At 39.9% G+C, this 23,924-nt stretch overlaps 1 protein-coding gene across 8 annotated transcripts in view; it reads left to right on the forward strand.

Annotated features, from left to right (window-relative positions):
* Positions 1-23,924, forward strand: part of SPIDR (scaffold protein involved in DNA repair) — a 258,654-nt gene that overhangs the window by 98,825 nt on the left and 135,905 nt on the right. For 4 of the 8 annotated variants that reach the window (XM_064480799.1, XM_064480800.1, XM_064480801.1 and 1 more), the window contains one exon: positions 8,512-8,725. The exons of 2 other annotated variants lie outside the window; for them this stretch is intronic. In XM_064480799.1, the coding sequence (XP_064336869.1) occupies positions 8,512-8,725 (214 nt within the window). Of the gene's footprint in view, positions 1-484; positions 604-5,262; positions 5,376-8,511; positions 8,726-23,924 lie in introns of those variants that run through there. 2 more of the 8 variants (XM_064480806.1, XM_064480805.1) reach the window with 2 other exon arrangements.

The following is a 23,924-nucleotide window of genomic DNA, read 5'->3' on the forward strand; positions in this document are numbered from 1 at the left end:
CTCACAGTTCTGGAGGCTAGAAGTCTGAGATTGGGGTGCCATCATTGTTGGCTTCACATGACAGCTCTCTTCCTGGCTTGTAGGCAGCAGCCGTCTGGATGTGTGCTCACATGGCCTTTACCCTGTGCTCAGCAGAGAGAGAGAGGGATGTCTGGTGTCGCTTCTTGTAAGGACACTCACTAGTCCTGTCAGATCAGGCCCCACCCTGATGACCTCATTCAACCTTAGTTACTTTCTTATAGGCTCCATTCCCAACTGCAGCCACACTGAGGGTTAGGGCTTCAACATATGAATTTAGGAGGGACACAAGCATTCAGTCCAGAGTACTTCCCCTTCTCTGGTTTGTATAAAATAAGCTTTGCTTAGGGATCTGTAGCCTTCAGGAGCCTTTATATGCTTTCCCCTTACTTGAATTTCTTTAAAAAAGGGAACTTCTGTTGCCCATTCACCCTCGACAGAATGATACAGGCTACCCTGCAGAATGAGTCATGGTGGCATGCCTGGTGGTAGCCCTGGGACACGGTGACCCAGGCGGCTGGCGCGCACTGGTTAGTTCTGATTGTCCGTATTGTTAGGGGCTGTGAAGCGTGTTCCAGTTGCCTGGTCAGTATTGTCTAGTCTTTTTTTTTTCCCCCAAAGATCTGGGTTTCAGATTTCTGCTTCATGCTTAGAATTATTGTGGCTTTTGGTGGAGAATATTTTAAACTGGGTGAAAAGGCAAAAAAATGTAAAATCAAGAAGTGAAAGCACAATTGTTTACAGTTCAGTAAGCAGTTGTGGTTAAGAAATGTGTCTGTTCATCATTGCCAGATGACTTAAAATTTTATGGGGGAACATAAATTTTAAACAAAGAATAATTGTGCTGTTTACAGGGTAAGATGTAAATTTCTTCAGAGTTTAGTTCTTGGGTATTATAATATAGCCCTCCTGCTTAGAGCTTTATGAATTTTACCATGAAATTATCTGTGAAATGAATCTGATGGTAGCTTGCAACATTTACTCAGAAACTAAAATTTTGATTTACCAAGCATTAATAATAATACAGTAATGTAGTTAATTAGAGACTCACTAATTGAATAGTCAGCAGGAGCATAACATTGCTAGGTGTTTGGGATCATTGGTAAAATTAAGCATAGTTGTAACCTCACAAAAGAAAAGATAGTATAATTATGTACAAATAAATACAACTCAACTTTCAGTGCATGTTCTTTAAAAAAAAAGTGGTACAGTACAAATAGTGAATAGATAAAACATCATTTGGATTTGATTTCGGACTGTATTGTTCATTTATTTTTCTTTTTGGAGCATCACTTGAATCACAGTTTAATGTGCATCCTTTGGGTGCATATCAAATCCAGTTGCAGTGACAGAGGTAGGTCAAAAGCATCTTGTTTGGCAGTGAATCAAGAATATAAAAATAGTCCCCAAAGTTCTTCACATTAATTTGTTTTATTAGAGTTCATCCAGCTCATATCTATTTTGTTGGTACTCATCCAGGTACAGAACAGAGTTCATGGTTTAAAAGAGAAAATTATTCATTTTGTGTGTTAAAATCTTGATAAAAGGAGATGCAGTGATGACATAAAGGAGAGTGGTAAACTCTGCTGGATGGAAAAGGAGAGCTGTGTCCAGCCAGCTCACCAGGGAGATGGTGATGAAACACTTGAAGTGTGGGTATAGAAACAAAGATCCTTGAGTAGAGCTGTTTAACTTGAGGCTAGAACAGTGAAAAGTTACTGGTAACAAAGGTATTACTAAACAATGGATGGTTGTCTAGATTTTTTTTGGTGGATAGCTGTTGAAGGGTTCAAGAACAGGGTAGCTGTCCTTAAATGTGCATGTAAAAAAATCACTGGTGCTGGGCCTTGTGAATGATAGATCATGATGGTCAGGTACCAGACTGAGGAGGTCAGTTAGGGCCAGCCTGTTGTGATAACTAAGAGGCATACCCAAAACTGACATCTTGATTTTGCTATTATCCCCTGTGTCCTGTCCCCCAACACACACAAAGAGAGAGAGATAGAGAGAGAGAAACCCGCACATCTAGAAATTGTCCCTGTCTCAGTAAACACGTACTGAGTTATATACTTGCTCAGGCCAAAAACATTGGAACCTCATATCCCTCTTCCAGTCCATAAACAAGTGCTATTTGTTCTGTCCTCAGAGAACATCTAGTTTCCAGCCTTTCCTCACGGCCTCTGTTTCCACCCCCTGCCCCTCCGGGAGCTACCACCACCTACCCTGGACTGCTGCAGTGGTCTTCTGACTGGTCTCCCTACGTCTTCCCTTGTGCCTTCAGTTTGCTCTCAACAAAGCAAACCATATGCCTTCCTCACTGGTTTCCCATCACACTCCGAGGAAATAGCTCATGACCACACAGTGAGGCTAGGCCCGATTTCTCCCTGCCTGACTGCTCTGATCTGATCTCCTACCCTGACACCCAGGCTCAGGCAGACTGCTTTCAGTCGTGGCCAGAACAAAAGTCATCTCTTCCTTGAAGAGGTGGAATGAACTCTTGGGGAAAGCTGAGACTTCTAATGCAGATGTTCAGGTTACCAGAACACAGTCTTCTTTCTTACGGCATTTGAAGGGCCTAATCAGACATAAGAATTAGTACAAATTAGTCAAATCACTTGACCTTGCGAAGAGGAGTATTCTCACTGAAACATATTCCTGCAACTTGAGTCAGGCATTGGACTCTGTTTATACAGCTGTGCTAATATAGATTTGTTGATTATTTTTAACTCTTAGACTCAGACTGTGGTCAGAGCACAGGGATTTGGCATAGGTTATAGGACACATTGTGGATAAACGTTCACCTTAACAATGGAAATGGAATTATGTGGGATTTAAGTTGTGTGGTGCACTGGGGAGGAGGCTGTAGAGAGATTCGTAAGCCAGGAGCTCCAAGCCGCCTATCAAAAGTTAATAGAATAGGATATAGAGTTGGTTAAAGATACTATTTAAAACTTCAATAACAGAAGCACCCTAAATAAGACCATTTTGGTACCAGATACATTCATTATTTTGGGAGGAAAAAACTTTTTAAGGTACCTTTTTAAAAACAGTAAATGTGAAATGATTGTATCTTGGGAATTTGGAGTGAGTGCTGCAGAAGAATTATGATTACAGCTGGTGGCAACCAGGTCAGAGTATCTGCTTAGGACAGAGGTCCTCTCTGCACAGGAAGCAGGTGATCTCCATCCCTGACCTTTGCTATGCTGTCTTGCCCCACTACCCCAGCCTGTGTGTGTGTGTGTGAGAGAGAGAGAGTGCGCACGTGCACGTGATGCATGAGGACTAAGGAAAAAAGTAATGGTGGGCACCTGTTGATGATTTGGCCTGAAGAAGAGAAAAAGTACCAGTTTCAGAGGATAGTAGGACATATATTGTAAAGCAGGACAGTGTATGGATTAGCCTATTGGAATATCTGTGAAGATAGAGGGTAATAATACACGGAAAATCCCAAATTATTCTGTGGTCAATGTTTGGATAATTCAATGAGACAACTTAAAAGTGCAACAGCTATATTGTAAAAAGTATTTCTAAAAAAATTGCAGGTGTTTCTGTCACTGTAGGAGGACGAATTCAGTATTTCTCTCCACATACTAGCTTGTTTCACTTGGTATTTTCTTGTGTAGTGTTTGTTAATTCCTTGTGTTGTATTTCTAGTATAAGTATTGGTGAAAATTGTACTCATAATGTATGTTAATTCATCAACATAACCCGCTGAGAAGGGTTGAAATTGATGTGCATATAAATAGACACTGGCTACCTGTATATTTCAAAATAAATAAATAAATAAATAAATAAATAAATAAATAAATAAATAAATAAATAAATAAAGTCATTTAATCCAGGAGTCACAAATACATCCTGTTCTTATATCATTTGCTAGATTCTTGTGTGGCTTCTTGTTCTTTTAAAATCAAAGACTTTTAAATTTTTTTAGAGCAATTAGCTGATAAAATAAATCACTCATTCATGCATTCTTTGGGCAAACGTTGGTGAAGTATTTTCCATTTTAACTACAGAGTGTTTCATCTGCTCAACATATGTGTGGGTAGAAATGACTAGACCCCATGGTGTATTTTCTCTGTGAGTCTTCTGTTCCTGTGTCTTAACCACTGTGGTGCTGTGTGGTATGTCTGTGCTCTCCTTTTGGTCTTTGGGGCACTTCCTCCTCAGCGTTTGGTCTTTATCAAATTCAGCTTTTCCTTTTCAGTGTTGAAATCCTGACTGTATCCAGCCAGCGCAAAATGCCACTGGAGTCCATTTCTCAACCTGATGTGCTTTTTTTTTTTTTAACATTTAGACAAGTCCTGTGTTTTAGCATAATAATGTAGAGAAAAAAGCATCCTCAGTTTCCTGTCTTTAACTGTCGTTTACCCTAGAGACATTGCAAGTCAGGGACTTGTGAGGATACTCAGTTTTGAGCATAAGACCTGCTAGTAATCCTCTTTGACCTTAAGAAAGTCATGTGAGCAACTAACTTGTTCAGTTTTCTTATTTGTCAAAAAAGAAGATTAGTATCTTCCCGACCTATTTCATAGGGATATTGTGGATCAAGTATGATAATAGATTTGAAAATGCCTTGAGAAGTTAATATAGTGACAGTGACTGTGATGACAGTGGCTGCTGTTCCTGCATCAGTGACGGACCGGGCCTTGCACTGGGGGCTTTCTGTGCTCTCTCGTAATGTGTGCAGTGTTCTTGAAGATTGCTAGTAATACTACCTCCATTTTAAAAGGAGGACGCTCTTATAAGAAAGATACGTGTGGATGAGATAATTGAGGGTTTCAGAGGGAAGGGATGGTTGCCTCTGGCTGGGATTCAGGAAACACTTCCTGGACAAGGTGACACTTTGGCTGAGTTTCACAGCATTTGTGGACAATGTTACCCCACTGTCACAGAACGGCCTCTTATGTACCCTCCATCTAATTGCAAAATAGTCTTCTTTTTTTGAAAAAAAAAAAAAAAAAAAAAAAAACAAAAACAGGATCTTTTGTGCTCAGATTGAAAGCTTGCGTCAAATACATAACTCTCAAATACATCTTGGGTTATCCCAGGCTTTTTCTCCCTCAGATGAAGGGGAGATGACGCTGCTTTCTTTCTCCAGGGAGGTCAGCCCTCTGGCTTCTCAGGCTTGTGGCAGGTCCTGTGGGAGGGACTTCAGAGTTCTTCCTGGAGAGCGTGGTGCTGTTGGCAGCCCTGTATGCAACCACAGTGGCGCTTCCAAGCCTGTTTAGTCGCCAGGCATGCTGTGCTGATAGTCAAATCAGGGCTCATAGTTGTTAGAACATTGTCAGGAGTTCTCATAAAAATCTTCAAAGAAACTGCGGTCAGTAGCAGTATGACTCATCTGAGACATACAGGTATTTCTGCTGTCATACTGTTTATGTCTTTATTGCAGTGTCTTGCCTTTTGTAAAATCTGTCAGGGTCTAATGGGGACTTTACGGTTGCGGGCAGACCACTGAAAACCTATGTCACTTTTTAATCAGAGCCACACACGGCAGGGATTGGTGCCTGAAGGGAGAGCTGTGCTGCCTGAAGGGAGAGCTGTGCTGACAGGGTGGCCCTGGCCACATAAGCCCTAGCAGGGCGGTTGAGCTCTGGACAGTGGCTGCTGCCAGTGGCTGAGTACGGTGTTGGGGGTGAGCACAGAGTACAGGTGCAAGTTTAAAAAATTCCTAAAATAGGTCCTGAAATGCTCCTGTGGCTAGTGCAGCCCCTCAACCTAGGTCTTCCCCTTTGCTGCTGATAAAGCTAACTCTCTGTGCGCCTCCTGCCCCAGAGGAGCAGTGTGAGCACCACAGTGACCCCACCTGTCTCGACTTCTCCTCCTGTTCCCCAGCTGAGGGTGAGCTACTTTTCACTAAGGACACACCTGTGGTGGCAGAGCAGGCCCAGTCCTCCCTTCGTAGTCAGGGCCTTTCTTTACAGTGTGTTTTCACCCCCCACCCCCACCCCCACCCCATAGTGACTGGTGGAGCTTAGCGTCATGCTTGTTTACGTCTTCCCCTCTTCCGTTTCCTTCTTACCTGAAGAAATCATCTCAGGATAGACGCATACCTCAGAAGTTGTAGTTCCATATAGTGCTCAGGGGAGGTGCCTGTCCTTGCTTCACATGCTAATACTTCCTGCTGGCACTCAGAGAGAGGAAGGCGTGGAAAACAGGATTGAGTGGAAAATGACTGGAGAAAAGTGAAAGGGAGAAAGAAATGGAAGTGAAATTAAACTGTATGACCAAAACCTTTGCACAATTTAAATATTAGTTTTTATACTCACTGAGCTAAAGTGGTAATGGAACTCATATTGGTGTCTGTTATTAGCAGGGCTCTTGTCTCATTCAAGTCATTTATTTTTTCAATTAAAAAACAGAGAGTAATAGAAAAACCTAAGCATATTCACCATCTAGAATTAATAACACTTTTTTTTTTTAACTGCATAAAGCTTTATTTTTCCCATTTGGTCCAAGGCTTGGGAGAGTGTTCCAGGGTGGTTAAAAAGCTGCCTGGTGGCTGCAGAGAGAGGCTTCAGGCAAGAGCCCTGACACCAGAGCAGCTTCTCAAAGGCCACTGGCTTCCAGAGGCTCCTAGTGGTGCTGAGGGTGAGCCTTTCGGAGAGATACTCACCCGACCCAGCTGGAGACCAGCCAGCCTGTGGAGGTTAGTCAGGTGGTTGCCCATCTTCCTGATGAGTCTCACCTCCTTATCCAGGAAGTGGCTCTCCAGGAAGTCACAGAGGTGGGGTCTGTGCAGGCAGAATCCAGGACATGCAGATCCAAAAGGGCCTGGTTGAGGTTCTTCTCCACGAGACTGGTGGCTTCCATGGCATCCTGGGTTTTACCCCCACTCCCCTTGGGACGGCTCCTGCACATCCTACAAGAGGGCGCCACTGCACACTTGTTTTGCATTTTCAAGAGATGCTTGGTGCCTTCACCCTTCTCCTCCTTCAATTATGGAAACAGTGGCCCACACCCTCCAGAGCCACATCGTTGTGGTCGAAATAGAAGCCCAGAGAGACATAGGTGTAGGAGGCCCACGGATGCCTGTGGACAGGGTGGTTCGCCGTAGCCTCCACCTGGTGGAATAATTCTGATGAATCTGGGGGCTCACGGTTGATTGGTAATAAGGAGCTTAAGCTCAGAAAATGGTGTTAGTTGGTCCCGGAGGCAGAGAGTAGCAGACTGGCTGGTTCAAGAGGTCACAACTGGAAGGAAGGTGGAAGGGTGGTTGGAGTCTGGAGCAAGAGGAGTCCCTGGGTCTGTTCCATCCAAACACTATTGAAGCAGGAGACAGATCCACGGGACCACCTAGCACACTGCCTGACACATGTTAATCTTCTGTCTCTTTGCTTCTCATATTTTTATAACAAACAATATGACAGATAAGTTTGAACCCCCTGGATCCCTTCCTGAGGCAAACTCCTCTTTCTCTCATGATTCAGCGGTTGTCATGAGTTTTCTGTGTGTCCTGCTAGTCCACATTTATGTGCTGTGTGACATATGTATCTGTAACAGTATTGTGTTGGTCTCTGTGTTTCAGAAAGATGACATTATGGGTGTCAGACTATACATTCCTTATTTACCCCTCTTGTTTTTGGGATCTCTCCAAGCGGATACATGCAGATGGGGTCCACTTGCAGTAGCTTCTATAGAGTGTCTTGTTCTGAGAACCCACCACAGTTTACCCATCGCCTGCCGATCAGTGCCAGGTCTAGTTTCCTACTCTTACAAACAACAGTGAGATGTGCAACCTTGTCTAGATCTCCTAGACGTGTGACAGACTTCCTGGGTACATATCTGGCATTTCTGGGTTATAGGCTATACATTTATCTCATTTAATTTTTAAAAATGATAATTGAGGCAAGTGGTGTGATCCCCATTTTACACATGGGAAAACCAAGGTGTTGAAATGCTGTGTAACTTGCCAGTGTAATTAATATGAGGGTCAGTCATCAAATCCAGATCAAATTCCACCCATTTAAACTAGAGCCCTAACTCAGCTTTCCCCAGAAGTCCTCAACTTTCAACCTCTGTGATCGTTAGAACACTTGGAGCTGGGCAGTCGTACTGTGCCATTTCCAAGTAGACAGTCAGAGCAGGTAATGAGGTGGAGGGGGCATGAGAGAAAGGAGGAGGATCTGGACATACTCACTTTGTTGTGAATTTTGAAAGGGTTCAAGTTTTGGAGTGAAAACATGCTTTGTGAAATGATGGATCTGAGTTTTCTGTATATGTAAGACTTATTTCTTTGTGATAGGAGACGATTTCTTATGTTGCTTAAAATGCGTATATTAAATAAAATGATCAGATTATTTTGATTTTAAGAAAGGTGTTACCATGAGCATGTTAAGTCTGTGTTTTACTTTGTAAAGTATAGAGACCATTTCCTCCAGGTGAAGAAAGCTGTCTGAAGATGATTCTTTTTCATGATAATTTATTCACACTTAGCCTATATGTCTTTTAGACTCTATTTTTGCTTTTGTTCTCATCTTCACCTTCTAGGTAGAAAGTCTGGTGTATTAGCTGTGAAAATTCTAGAGCTGCATGAGGAATGCACTATCCAAGTCGCCATGTGTGAGCAGTTATCAGGGCTGCAGGCCGACAGCCCTTCTCAAGGTGGGGCCGCCAGGACTAGCCTGAAGGTTCTTTTCACCAAGGAGACTGCACGCTGCCTCAGGGGACGTCCACAAGACATCGTCCACATCTACCCTCCTTGGTGAGTGAAAGGAACCGATCCCAGCAGTCACCAACTATGAGTTTGTCTGAAAAGACATTTTTATCAGGAACATTTTTGTCACTTGATTATACAGTAATGCCAGGGGAAGGGAGCCAGTATTCAACATAGATTTTATGTAACAGATGCTCTGAACTTTTTCTGACGGCTCGTTTGTACTTCTGGCAGGAAATTTTTGATAATTGTGGAGGACTGGGGGGGAGGTGGTGAGGAAGAAACAACCACATCAAAATTTCTGCCTAAGTGGTGTGTTACAAAATCTGGCTGTTTCTGTTTTTATCTTTCTTAGAAATATAATTTTAGTAAGAGGCATTATGTTGACAACAGGGTAATACTACACATTAATTTAACATTTCTTTGATAATTACTTTAGGGGATAAAAGCATAAATTAAGACATAATAGGGTTTGATCTTCAGAAATCTAAGTGGCCATTAGTGGATCAGAAATTACTTTTAAGGATACTGTGTTTCCTTCTCTGTGGGATGTTAGTTTTTAACCACAAAAAGAAGTAACTCTTATTACTTCTGAGGGAAAATTTTAGCAGCCTTGTTTTAAGGGCTAACTATGCATTTTATTAGCGGTTTTTAAGTTTCACTCATCTGTTAAATTCTTAGGCTTGAAGTCAACTTACAGGTCTTTAAGATCTCTTTGTTGTGTCCATAGTGAGTGATCGTCAGCTCTAATTAAATTCTTCCACTAACAGGCTGAGGATATCAGAGGGTAACTTGCATTATTTTATTTTATTTAAATTTCTAATACCTTTGTGTTAATCAGTGTGAAATACATATAGGATCATATACAGATTATGAGTATACATTTCATCAAGTAATCACAAAGCAAATACATAATTTCTGTCTAGTCCAAGAAATAGAATGTAGTCTGTACCTGGGACCACCCTATCTTCTCCCATTACCTCCCTCTCCCTCCTGCCCCAGGTGGCCATTATCCTGACCTCTGATGCAGTAGATGCCTTCAGATGTTTGAGAACATGATATAAATAGAACCATACAGTAATCATACAATATGCATTCTCTTTTGCCTGACTACTTTCACTTAATATTATGCTTGCAAGATTCCTTAGTTTTGTTGCATTTGGTGATTTGTTCATTTTCATTGCTGTATAGTATTCCGTTCTATTAATTTATGCACTTGATGAATCTGTTCTTTTGTTGACAGATAGTTGATTATCTTCAGTTTGAGGATATAATGAATAATGTTGTAATTACCACCTGTCACTCTGTGTATCTTACTCAAGAATACAGTGCCATTAATTATCTTTTCTCCAAAATTTCCTATCATTCTAATTTTTTTTAGTGGGAGTCCACTGGTCTATCATCTAAGTGGCCACCCAGTTCTTTTTTTTGGGGGGGGGTGGAGGTAATTAGGTTTATTTATTATTTTTTAATTTCTTATTTTTTTAATGGAGGTACTAGGGATTGAACTCAGGACCTCAAGCATGCTAAGCAGGCACTCTACCACTGAGCTATATCCTTACCCCCAATCATTCTATTTTTTTTTAATCATACTGAAATTTTCTAAACATTCATCTTGACCATATATCAGCTTCCTGTTGGCTCATTCTTCTTTCCTTTGTAACAGAATGCCTTGAGGGGTTGCTAAATGACTATGTGAATGTGGGACTCTTTCTTGGGCTCATGAGAAGTAAAATTAGATCAAGCTTATCTGCAAAGACTTATTTATTAATTTTTATTGAGATATGGTTGATTTACAATGTTGTTTTTTCTGGTGTACAACATAGTGTTTCAGTCATATATATACATATATGTATTCTTTTCCATTACAGGTTACTATAAGATATTGAATATAGTTCCCTGTGCTATACAGTAGGTCCTTGTTGTTTATCTGTTTTATATATAGTAGTTTGTATCTGCTAATCCCAAACTCCTATTTATCCCTTCTGCTCTTCCCCTTTCATAACCGTAAGTTTGCTTTCCATGTTGGTGAGTCTGTTTTGCAAATAAGTTCATTTATGTCATTTTTTAGATTCCACATATAAGTGATGTCATATGATATTTATTTTTCTCTGTTTGACCTATTTCACTTAGTATGATAATCTCTAGGTCCATCCATGTTGCTGCAGATGGCAATATTTCATTCTTTTTTATGGCTGAGTAGTATTCCATTGTATATACATACCACATCTTCTTTATCCAGTCATCTGTTGATGGACATTTAGGTTGCTTCCATGTCTTGGGTATTGTAAGTAGTACTGCAAAGATTTATATTTACAAAAAAAATTTACAAATTCTCCTGACTCCTTAGATCTTACAGGTGCATGAGTTATTATCATTTGACTTTGGGGTGTTTTTAGGTCTGGGTCTTAAAGGCAACTCCCTTGGTGGTTGCTTCTTTCATTCTTTTAAGGAATAACATGGAATTCATTGTACAGTGCTATATACAGAGCTTGTTATTTCTAAACTTGATTTGAATATTTTCTTTTTCTCCTTAAGTGTTTTGTTTTCATTCTTTGAGGACTTTTGCTCTATATATGGAATATAGGTTATAAAATAAGAGTGAAAGTAAATCCTGTATTTGCCCATTTTAATAAGTGAAATCATACTGTTTTTATATACTGTGCCATCCAATGGAAAATAAATTTGCCTTCTAGGAAGACAGTTTGGAAGGCTTTTGTTAACAAAGCCAGATGGCACCAGATATTAGTGCTATCTTTAACAATTTTAGCAAATCCATGGAAGTGAAAATATTTGAAATATTTTTAATGTGATCAATTTCTCTGGAGTCCTTATGCCCTAATTTCTCAAAACAATCATCTCAAAAGGAGGAAACAGATATGTAAATACATGTAATAAATGCACATGAAAATTTATTCTTACAAGTACTAAAGATATAAAGCAAGATACTTTAGCAAAAATTTTAAAATATTCATCATTCCCAAATGTTGGGGGGAGTGAAGTTGGTTCCCTCTTTGGCAGTATGTCACAAACATTAATGTGAACACACTTTGATGTAGAACTTATGCTACTAGGACTTTATACTATAAATATACTCAAATATGTACAAAAGATATTGCCATAAATGTTTTGCCTAAAAACCTTAAAATCTAAAACTAACCTGAAGAGCCTTTAACATGGGATAGACGTAATAAATGAGTTACCGTACATCTCTGTAGTGTGTGGTAATTTAACATAGTGATAGAGAATGTATTTCCATTCATAGAAGCACATCTAGATCCCAAAGAAGATACATAAACAACCAATTAATACATGAAAAGATGCTCAGTATCATTAGTAATTAGGGTAATGCAGATCAAAACCACAATGAGATACCCCTTCATACCTACCAGGATGGCTCTGATCAGAAACCATGGGAAATAACAAGTGTTAAAGAGGATGTAAAGGAATTGGAACTCTTGTGCAGTGCTGGTAGAAATTTTAAAAGGTATAGCTGCTGTGGAAAATAGTTTGGCTCTTCCTGAAAAGGTTAAACTCAGTATTACCATATAATCCAGCAATTCCACTCTTAAGTGTGTATCCAAAAGTACTGAAAATAGGGACACAAGCAGATACTTGTATATCAGTGTTCATAGCAGCATTATTCACGATAGGCAAAAGGGGGAAACAACCCAAGTATCTGTCATTAGAGGAATAGGTAAACAAAATGAGTATAAATACACACACACACACACACACACACACACACAGAAATATTATGCATCCTCAGAAAGGAATGAAATTCTAATATATGCTACAACGTGGATGGACCTTGAAAACATTGTGCTTAATGAAAAAAGCCAGACACACAAAAAAGCAAATATTATTTGATTCCACTTACATGAGTTACCTAAAATGGGCAAATTCATAGAGACAGAAGGTGGAGTAGAGATTACTGAGGAGTGAGGGGAGTGGAGAATTACTGTTTGGTAAGTACATAGTTTCTGTTTGGAATAGTGATAAAGTTCTTGAAATAGTGGTGATTGTTAACATTATGCCTAATGACTTAATGCCACTGAAGTGTCTGCTTAAAAAATGGTTAAATGGTAAAAATCTGTGTTATTTGTGTATATATATTTATTTTACCACAATAAAAACAAATACAGAATGAGGAGAGAGCAATTAAGAGAGCCAATCATTCTCAGGTGTTTGTTCCATTTTACAAGTGAGTCATCTAACCAGAATTCATACTTCTGTAGTACACATGTGGATGTGGGGCATACTGTATCTGTAGGTATGTAAACCAATTTAAATAGAATCTTTAGTAAAATTTAGTTTGATGTTAACATTAAGGATGAGTATATTGATAGAGGTCACATCATCCCTTTGTTGCAAGGTCCAATTCTATCAGTTCACAAGAGTCCAAAATTCCAGCGATGTCCCAACCAATTAATTCATCATTAAACTTCTAAATGGTACAAGAGGGAGAATTGCTAACGTTTACATGAGTGTTAACTATATGCCAGGTACAGTGCTCGATTCCTGAGTCTCAGGTAAACTCACAGTAGCCCTTTAGGGTTGTTACTCTTTGTCTTCTTCGTATTCTTTACCAAGAAGCCTAAGCATAAAGATTCACTGGCAGTAACCGGCAGTGCTCAGTAAGACTATTAGCAAGCCCACGTTCTGTCTCACAAGGCCAGGACTCTGCAGGAAGATGTGCATAAGGACTAGGAACAAGTGCTGAGTGGGGCTGTCCCTCTGAGGAGAGGCTGGGATGGTGGGCTCTCACCTTGCAGTGTCCAGGTGTGAGGCTAAGGAAGCCTTGATGGACAGCTGTCATTGACCTGACCTAGACCACAGACACTGTTATGACCAGTGACAGGGTGGCAGCAGAGGGAGGGATTGTGACTGCGATCCAGGGAATGTTGCTGGTTAAGGGTCTCACGGGACCAAGGAGAAATGTTGATTCTTAGATTTGAGGGAACTTGATGAAAAGAGTATTGAATTGCACTTGACGGAGTTTAAGGCCAAACACATTTCCAGTCATTTTTTTTTTACTATGTTCATTTGTGACATGACAGGTGATACCTGCTGTGCTTTCCCACAAAGTGGCTAAAGATAAATGGTAATAAATAAAATGGCCCATTACGAACCCGACTATTTCCACATATATTTCTCTGTGACACAAAAGTATAATTATAATTTTATAGCTCAGAGGCTTCAGCTTCACACATGATTGGATATGACAGTTATGGAAAACTCAAGTGAAAATTCTGTAGAGAACTGGAAGTAACTTTGTAGAGTATTATAGGTGTTAAAGGATTGAGTTCAACACTGCTTACCGAGATAACCTGAGTAGGGTAAACTAGGGGAAGTCCTAGGGAAGAGATGGACTGTGGACTTGTATCTGAGGGGTATGATTCACCAAGGTCAGAGGACACTGTACTTCTTCTGTCTAGAGTGAGGTTGATTCATTTCAGAGAAGCTAGATGTCACTGATCTCCATATGAGCGATTTTGATCCAGCAGCGCAAGCAGCTACTTGCAGAGACATGAGCCGGTTTCGGTCTCACTTTGAAGCCTGTTGGAATATTTCAGTTAAAGCAGTAAACTGATGGTTAAATATTAAACATTACTGAATGAATGGAATGCTTCATGCCTAATGCAGCCTCCCAGTTGGCCCGTGGGTACTCTTATCACAAAAGTAAAGATTGGAAAAGCAAACAGAAAGTTTCACTGTTTAGAACATTTCTGCTTTCTGGCCGTACTCTTCCAGGGGTGGGATGTTAGCACAGCCCCTAAGTTCCTGGCCTGTGAGCTCCTAGACAGAGAGGGTGTGACAGGTGTCACTCCACTGCTTTCCCAATGCTTCTCTCTGTAAGAACACTGCTTAGCACACAAATTCTTCCAGATATGCAAACACATTGTGACCCATCAGGTTAATAATATCAGTGAACACAAATATTATATTTTATGATATAATATAGATTTATTCTTGCTTAAAAGGCATTGGAAACAATCATGTTCTCCGACTTCTAGAAGTTCAAATCATGGAATCATAACATGCTGTGCCCACACATACCCCAGCCAGAATAAAGAAGTTTTTCCTAATTTTACTAACTAATATTTTCTTTTTTTCTTTTCAACATATTGGTAATCTGTGAAATAAAGGCAAAGGTCAGAATAGAGGTGACCTTTGGCTGGTCTTGTTCTCAAAATGATGATGACTTACTGTGGCCACCGAGGGTCCACACTGCTTCCCCCTCTTTGTGAGCACTGTTCTTTCTCACTCAAGTGGCTTTTCATATCCCCCTGGTCCACATGACAAAACCCGCACCTCTCCTGCCCCTTCTCTGTGTGGCTTTTTTTGCCACCTTCTTCCCAACTCAAGGCTCGCCAGGTTGCTTTCTCCTGTGTGCCCCTTGTGCCTTTCACATGCCTGTGCTATAGCACAATTAACAGAAAGTCACCCGCAGTCACCCTCCTGTATCTCCTCCTACACTGTGAGCTTCTTGATGGCAGGGCTAGTATGGTTAGTGGTGAAAGTGGAAATTGTCTTTGCAAGTATGACCATTGGTCTCTGTGTTTCCCCAGAAAATCTTTAAATTAGATAATCCACTTATTTTTGAGGAATCAGAAATGGGAGTGGGAATATGTGTACTAGTATTTGTAGCTTTGAAAACACAGTTTATTAGAGCCTCCTACCCAGCTGAGATAAATATGCTTGAGAGATTTATGGTGTCTTGTCTTATGTTTAAGTCTTTATTTTGAGTTTATTTTTTTGTGTGGTATGAGAGAGTGTTCTAACTTCATTGATTTACATGTGGCTGTCCAGTTTTCCCAACACCACTTGCTGAAGAGACTATCTTTTCTCTACTGTGTATTCTTGCCTCCTTTGTCAAAGATTAATTGACCATAAATCTGTGTGTTTATTTCTGGGCTCTCTGTACTATTCCATTGATCCATCCATATCTCTGTTTTTGTGCCAATACCATGCTGTTTTGATTACTGTTGCTCTGTAGTCTTGTCAGAAGTCTGGGAGGGTTATTCTTCCAGCTTCATTCTTTTTCTCCAGTGTTGCTTTGACAATTCTGGGCCTTTTGTGATTCCACATAAATTTTAGGGTTATTTGTTCTAGTTCTGTGAAAAATGTCCTGGGTAATTTGGTAGGGATTGCATTAAATCTGTAGGTTGCTTTTGGTAGTATGGCCATGTTAATGATATTAATTCTTCCAAAACATTTCTGACTTAAATCTTAGCAATGTTTTCCTAGAGCAGTCTACTCAGGCAATAGAATAATTCAGTGAATTTTATCAAATGCATTTTCTGCATTTATTGAGATGATATGATTTTTTGCCTTCATTTTGTAAATGTAGCGTGTCACAAATGGATTTGCAGATCTTGAACTGTACTTGCATCCCTTGGGTCAGTCCCATTTGATCATGGTGTAGAATTCTTTAAAAATATTGTTGAATTCACTTTGCTAATATTTTGTCGAGGACTTTTGCATCTGTGTTCATTGGGGATGTTAGACTGTGGTGTCCTGTCTGGTTTGGGTGTCAGGGAAGTTACGCTACTGATGTACTTTCATTCTTTGTCTCATTGGGCAGGTATTTTTAGAGTGGCGAGTACTGGGGATAAAATCATGTCAGTACCCTAATGGAGCTGCCAGTGACAGTCCTGTGAGCAGCCAGCTACAGTGTGGTGGGTGGAAGAGTGTGCAGAGAGACGACCAGTAGTGCAGAAAGGCAGAGGGAGCCCAGGAAACAGGCAGCCTCAGAAGGATGAGCTGGAGGGTTTTGCTGGAACTGGAGACAGTGAGTAACTGAGGAGAGAGAAGGAGACTGATTATAGAGAGAAAAGTCTGTGGCCGTGGATGAAACTAGCAGCCTCTGGGCCTTGAAGGGCTTGTACTTTGTGCTAGGTACAGACTCAGTCTGGAAGGAGAAGGGGTGGCAGGGCACTTAACCAGGCCTGTGTTTTAGAAAATTCACCAGAAACATAGTGAGGGATTAGTCGGAGCAGGGGTAGGGCCCTGTGGCTGCTGAGGACCACCCTTCTGAGGAGGTTCCTGAGTGAGCAGGTGAAGGGCAGAGAAGCTGGCATGACAGCCACCGAGACAGCAGCAGAGGGGAGAAGCACCTGGGTCCTAGGAGCACCAGGAGGGTGAGGGTGGAAGGGAATCAGCCCTCTCGGCTTGAAAATTTGGGCTCTCCTGCCCTCACGGAGGTGGTGCCTACACGAAAAAGAGAGCAGATGGGACAGGCTCAGGATGGCCTCTGTTCCTGGTGAGCGGGAATCAGCCAGCTGTGCGCTACAGTCAGCTGAGCTGAGGCTGATGAAAAGTGGGGCATCTGAGAGAGGGGCGCCTGAACCGTGCCCACTCAGCTCCATCCCGGCACCTGTAACAAGTGACCATGGACCCGGTGGCTTATGAACAATGGAAATTCGTCTCTCGAGAGTCCTGGAGGCTGGAAGTCCAAGTCAAGGCTTAGCCGATTCAGTGTCTGGTCGGGGTTGAGCTCCCTGGCTCATAATAGTGGGAACTAACAGCCACTACAGCAGTAGTGTGTGCGCACACGTATTGGGAGCGGGTGACAAAGCAGCTCTGCTGAATGGTTCCCTGTCCGCATATCCAGGTCAGGAGTGCAAAAGTGTCTTGCATATTTCCTGTAAGTCTGAAAATATTCTAGTACAAAATATTGAGGCAGAGAGGCTCCCATAGTTCCAGAAAACAAAGAATGTGACTTAAAAGGAAGTGTGGGAGGCCCAGGGCAGCTGCTCAGAGCAGCTCTCTCTGCTGTTTGTCCTGGTGTTCTCGAAGTCCATAGGGCATGCGCTGGCAGAGATTTAAAGTAATTCTGTGTCAGGGTCTCTGAGCACACAACAGCCTGCAAAGACGCGGAAAGAAACCAGACTACAGGAGGCCAGGCAGTGTGAGAGGAGAAGGCCTCCACCCTTAACCAGTGTGATGCCACCGCTCATCAGTTCCATGTGTCCTCCAAGCCCAAGAGCCCTTGTCCCCTAACCTGAAACACGAGTGGCTCAACCCCTGTGCGTCAGAGTCACCCTCCCTGAGCCACGCTTGCAGAAGCAGGGAGCGATGTGGAAAGAGTGGCCTACGCTGCCCACACACCTAAGTGCTTTCCTCCCACCAAGGCTCTTTTGTCTCCAGAGAGGTTGGTTTTGAAAATCTGTCAGCTCTCATCACTGAGAAACAGGTCAGCTGCAGTGTGGTTTAGCCCTGATGAATTCCCTTCTTGTACCTGGTTACCGGGGAGCAGTGGCTAGTAGAGCACAAATCACAAGTGACAGTTAAGTTCCTGAGTCCTTGCAGACTGTCTCTCCAGGGTGGCTCTGTGGTTCCTTTTCTTTTTCATTTTCACTGTGACTTTTTTACCCCTTGCCTGGGTCATATGGTGACCTCCAGCTGGTTACCTACCCAGTTCTGGGTACTTCTAGGTCCTTTTTTCAAGCCGTTTCGTGCCCTACTGCAGGTGTTGCCGCAGCCTTGATAGAAATTCTGGAAGCATAACTTGGCCTTGATGCTTGTGTGCTCTGAAATCTCGGAGTTCCTTGCAGTGCACAACAGTGAGCCAGCCTCTCAGTGTGAAGTGATGACTCCCTCATTCAACTTCCGCAGTGCAGTTTCTGTTGCTCTGCTGCTTGTTCTGTGGCCCAGTTAATGAACCAACTCAGTATTCCTGGTATTTCCCCCTCACTCTGCCTGGAATGTCCTAACTCTGCATTGAAGACATCCTTATGAAGTCTGTCCTGATTCCTTCCATCTGGATGGGCTGTTTGCAGTGTTGAACCCTCTTTGTTTTTTAAAACCAGTGCCTCTCATATAGCACGTGCCATGGTCTCCTGAATATGAGTTTTACATAGGTTTGTCCTGTCCTCCTGCTTTACAGATTGCCAGCAGTTTAGAAGCAAGAACTGTGTACGCATCACAAATCTTCAGTTATAGAATTTGCTATAATTTGGAATGACACTGTAGAAAGACTCACTTAATTCATGTAGGTTTCAGGTGGTTTACTACCTTTCGACCTATAAACCAACAAGAAAGTCAGAGTTAATGCCACAGATACCACTATTAGCTATTTTAAGATATTATTTAAATAGATTTTAAAAAATATATTTCCTGGGAAACATTTAAGAAAGAAAATTAACAGTATAGGAGTCAAAAATTAGGTTGTCCTTTTAAGTACTGTACTGTATTTTTAATATTTCAGGATCAAATAAGAAAGTGTTAAGCATAACCAATTCTTAATAGCAGTTTTAAGAAGACTTGCCTTTCTCTTCTCAACATTTTTAAGGCCTATGTATTTTCTCAGTATTACTATAAACTAAAAGGTGAAAATTGTGGTACTGGTCCTGGGAGCAGAGGCCTGGAGCCTGACAGAGGCCAGCAGGCCCAACGACCTGCCCAGTCAGTGCAGGAGGGACAGAAAAGGCAAGGAAATCTCATTGTGTTTTTCCTCGTTGGATTTAAAAACGGTCCTTCTAGTGACAACTCCTTAAGAATATGTTTTCATGTAGGAGTTGGTATTTTTAGGATTTTGGTGTTTTTATGTCATTATTCTGATAAGATTTTGGCTGTTTAGTAGATCGATGTTTACTATCTGAAGTTAACAGCAAAAACAAGTCTTTTTTTTCCCTCAAGTTAACATAAAGCTTCATTAGTTATTAAGTAGAACATCCTTTTATAAAGCAATTTAATATTCCTGTCACAAAGCAGAACGGGGAGGAATATATCACGGAAACATTCTTTAAAACTTAATTTTGGAACCGAATACAGAAAATGGAAAATTGTGTGTGATACATGTGTGTCTTGTAGTCACCTTTTGGGTAATTCTAATCAGCATCCCCAAATTTGAGAACGATTTTACCCAAGTTCTTCTAGGCTAGCTGTAATTTCCTTCTCTGCCTGGCTACCAGGGAGGTAGTGAAAAAAATCTTCCAAATACAAGAAGTTATAAATGGGTTCTATCCAGGGTTTCCATTATGAGATAGAGCCATCCCAAGGAATCTGTAAGCAATTGTATTTCAGTGGCAATATTTTTCTACAGTTACTGTTTGGAGTCTTATCTTTCTATCTTGTATGTGTATTATGTAGACCAAGGATGTGATCAAAATAGATAACATGGTAGCAACACCATCATCAAGCACTGTGCACTTTAGAGCTGACGTTAACTACAAGCATTCTTATAAATGTATATTTAAATGTATCAAGGAATTGACCTGGCTTTTACTAAATGAGCATTTTACTATATTGTATCCAGGTCAGTTGGAACTCAGCATATTGGGAACTTCACCTCACTTTCTTTCCCTGTCGATGGTATGGGCATCATTCAAAAGCATTTCAGTAAAACTAGGTATAATCCATAGAGGTATATGACAACTTCTTCTTTTAAAATTAAGACATAATTAGCTACCATTCAAGTCACCATTTTGAAGTCTACAGTGGTTTTTTAATATGTTTACAGAGTTGTATGACCATCACTGCAATCCGTTTTAGAAAGTTTTCATCACCCTGAAGAGAAATCTCATCCCCAGTGGCAGTCACTGTTCTTTCCCCCAAGACTTCAGCACTAGACAACCATCTGTCTATGAATGTGCCTATATTGGAAATTTCATATAAATGCAGTCATTCAGTGTATGGTCTTATTTAAATAGCTTCCTTCATTTAGCATAGGAGCAAGGTTCATCCTTGTTGAAGCATATGTCAATACTTCATTCCTTTTTATGGCCAAATAATACTTCATTATATGCATATACCACACTTTGTTTATCCATTCATCTGTTGATGGACATTTTCGTCATTTTTATTTTTGAGTATTATGAATAATGCTGCTATGAATATTTGTTTACATGTTTTTATGTGGACATACGGTTTCATTTCCCTTGAGTTTATACCTAGATGAAGTAGAATTGCTAGGTCATCTGGTAATTCTCTGTTTCACATTTTGAAGATCTACCAAATGATTTTCCACAATGGCTGCACCGTTATACACCTGACCAGCAGTGAATGAGTGTACCAGTTTCTCTGCAACCACACCAACACGTTACTATCTTTTGACAATAATCATCGTATTAAATATGAAGTAGTATTTTGTTGTAGTTTTGATTTGTATTTCCCAGTGACTAATGATTTTGAGTATCTTTCCATGTGCTTCTTTGTCACTTGTGTATCTTCTTTGGAGAAATCCCTATTCATAATGTCCTTTGCCTATTTTTAGTTGGGTTACTTATCTTTTTATTATTGAGTTGAGAGTTCTCTATGTATTCTGCATTCAAGTCTCTTATTAGACATATGTTTTAAAAGTATTTTCTCTCATTTTTTTGTGTTGTCTTTTCACTTTATGGTGTTCTTTGAAGCAAAAAATGTTTTGAATTTTGATGACATCCAATTTATTTTTTTTTTCCTGTCACTTGTTCTTTTGGTATCATATCTAACATGACATAGCAGACATACTCATTCTTTTGCCAGTGGATATCCAATTATCCCACACCAATTTTTGAAAAGTTAATATTCTTTCCCTGTTGAATTTTCTTGGTACCCTTGTTGAAAATCCATTGACCATAAATATGGATCATTTCTATTGAGTTACATTCCTTTCTTATGCCACTGTTAATCATTTGTTTGTCTTTATTCCAGTACCACTCTGTTTTGATTACTGTAGCTTTGTAGGATGCTTTGAAGTCAGAAATTGTGAGTCCTCCAACTTTGTTGTTCATTTTCAGTATTGTTTGATGATTGTATGTCCCTTTACCTCCATATGAATTTTAGAATCAGCTTATTGGTTTCTACCAAAAGGCTGGATAGGTTTTTGATAAAACATTGTGTTGAATCTTTAGGTCAATTTGGAGAGCGTTGCTGTCTTAACAATATTAAGTCTTCCTATTTATGAATATGAATGTCTTTCCATGTACTTAAAAATTCTTTAATTTGTCTTAACAGTCCTTTGTAGTTTTCAGAATACAGGTTTTGCACTTTCTTCAATTTATTCCTAAATACTTTACTTTTTGATGCCATTTTAAATAAATTTTTTATTTTTCATTTCAGTTTCACATTGTCCATTAGTATTATATAGAAGTACAGTTTTTTAAAATTCATCTTGTATCCTGTAAGCTTGGTGAACTCATTTATGACTCTTAATAGTTTTTTAGAGGATTTCTTAGAATATACAAAATTATACAAGATTATGTCATCTTCAACCAGAGAGTTTTACTTCTTTCTTTCTAATCTGGATCCCTTTCTTTCTTTCTTTTTTCCCTCCATAACTTCCTTGACCAGAACCTCTACTGCAGTGTTGAGTGGAAGACACCGTTGTCCTTTTCTGGGTCTTAAGACGAAAGTACTCACCATTAAATATGACGTTAGTCGTAGTATTTTTATAGATGCTGTTTATCAGATAGAGGAAGTTCTCTTATTCCTGGTTTATTGAGTGTTTTCATCAGGAAACGTGTTGGATTTGGTCAAATGCCTTTTTTGTGTCTATTGAGATGATTGTGTAGTTTTTGTATTTTATTCTTTTGGTGTGGTTGTGTTACATTTATTGATCTTTCAGATGTTAAAGCAACATAGCTTTCCTGAGATAAATCCCACTTATTTCATGGTGTATAATTCTTTTAATATGTTGTTGAATTCAGTTTGCTCATATTTTGCCAAGCAGTTTTGCATCTATATTCATAGGTAATATTGGTCTATATTTTTCTCTTATTGAAATGTCTTTAATTTTGGGATGAGGTTACCATGGCCCTTATGGCCTAGGAAACGCCCACGCAGGCCCCCAGGCTCTGGGGAGGGGGGGGCAGACACCATGGTTATTAAGAAATAAGGTAATATTTCAGAATTTGCTGTGTGTTGGACAATGTTTTGTGCTCCCTTAAGCCATTTCATTTATTTCAGAATTCTATGAAGTAAATATATAAATTAAACTATTTTACAGGAGAGTAATTGTGGCAAGTAGATTTCAAATTTCCAGTCTTACTTCATACAAGGAAAAATGAAGTTTTGAAGTGAAATAGAAGATTAAATTTTCTTACCTTTAGGAAGTGCTTTTTACTCTGGGAAATGATGGAGTCAGTTTCTGTAGGGTCACATTTCAGTGGTAGGTGTCTACTGGCCCCGTAGAATGAATTGGGAAGTATTCCCTAATCTCTCATTTAGGGCAGAGTTAGTAAGGGTTGGTATTAATTCCTCTTTAAACATTTGGTACAATTTACCAGTGAATCCATCTGGGTCTGGGCTTTTGTTTGTGGAAGCTTTAAAATTACTGACTCATCTCCTTGTTTGTTACAGGTCTATTCAAATTTTCTGTTTCTACCTGTAAGTTGTGGTAATTTGTGTCTTTCTAGGAATTTGTTCATATTGTTTCATGTATCTAATTTGTTGGTACAGTTGTTCATGTCCTTCCCTTCAAGTATTCCTATAGTCCCTTTACTTTCTGTAAGACTGGTAGTGCTTTCCCTCTTTCATTTCTAATTTTTGCCATTTGAGTCGTCTCTCGTTTTCTCATGGTTAGTCTAGCTAATGGTTTGTCAATTCGGTCAGTCTTTTCAAGGAACCGTCTTTTGGTTTTGTGGATTTTGTTTTTCCATTTTCTGTTTCACTTATTTCTGCCTAATCTTTGTCATTTTCTTCCTTCTGCTTGCTTTGGGTTTAGTTTGCTTTTGTTTTTCTGTTTTTTTAATATGGAAGGTGAGGTTGATTTGTAATCTTTTTAATACAGGCATCCACAACTATAAATATAAGGCTACTTTATTTACCTTTCATAAGTTTTGTTATGTTGTGTATTCCACTTCATTCCTTTCAAAATATTTTCTAATTTCCCTTGTGATTTCTTCATTGACCTGTTGGTTATTTAGGACTGTGTTGTTTAATTTCCCCGTATTTGTGAATTTTCCACATATCCTTGTACTGTTGATTTCTAATTTTATTTCATTGTTGTCAAAAAAGATTGTATGATTCTGATTTTTTAAAATTTACTGACCATATGGTTTGTTCTGGAGAATGTCTGTGTATGCTTGTAAATAATACATACTCTTATGAGAGCTTTTTATAATTTTTCATTTAGCATAACTAAAGCTTTTCATCGCTTCATCTTTTGGTAAGGCTTGCTAGGATTATTAATTCTGCAAGTGTAAAGGGTTTCATGTAAGTAGACATTTATGTAAATGTAGTATTTTATGGGGCATTGGTGTATGTTTCTTCAGGTCTGTCTGGTCACTGATATCTTTGGTTCAGGCATCATTCTAAAAGG

Source organism: Camelus dromedarius, chromosome 30 (assembly GCF_036321535.1).
Source record: "Camelus dromedarius isolate mCamDro1 chromosome 30, mCamDro1.pat, whole genome shotgun sequence".
Classification (NCBI taxonomy): domain Eukaryota; kingdom Metazoa; phylum Chordata; class Mammalia; order Artiodactyla; family Camelidae; genus Camelus; species Camelus dromedarius.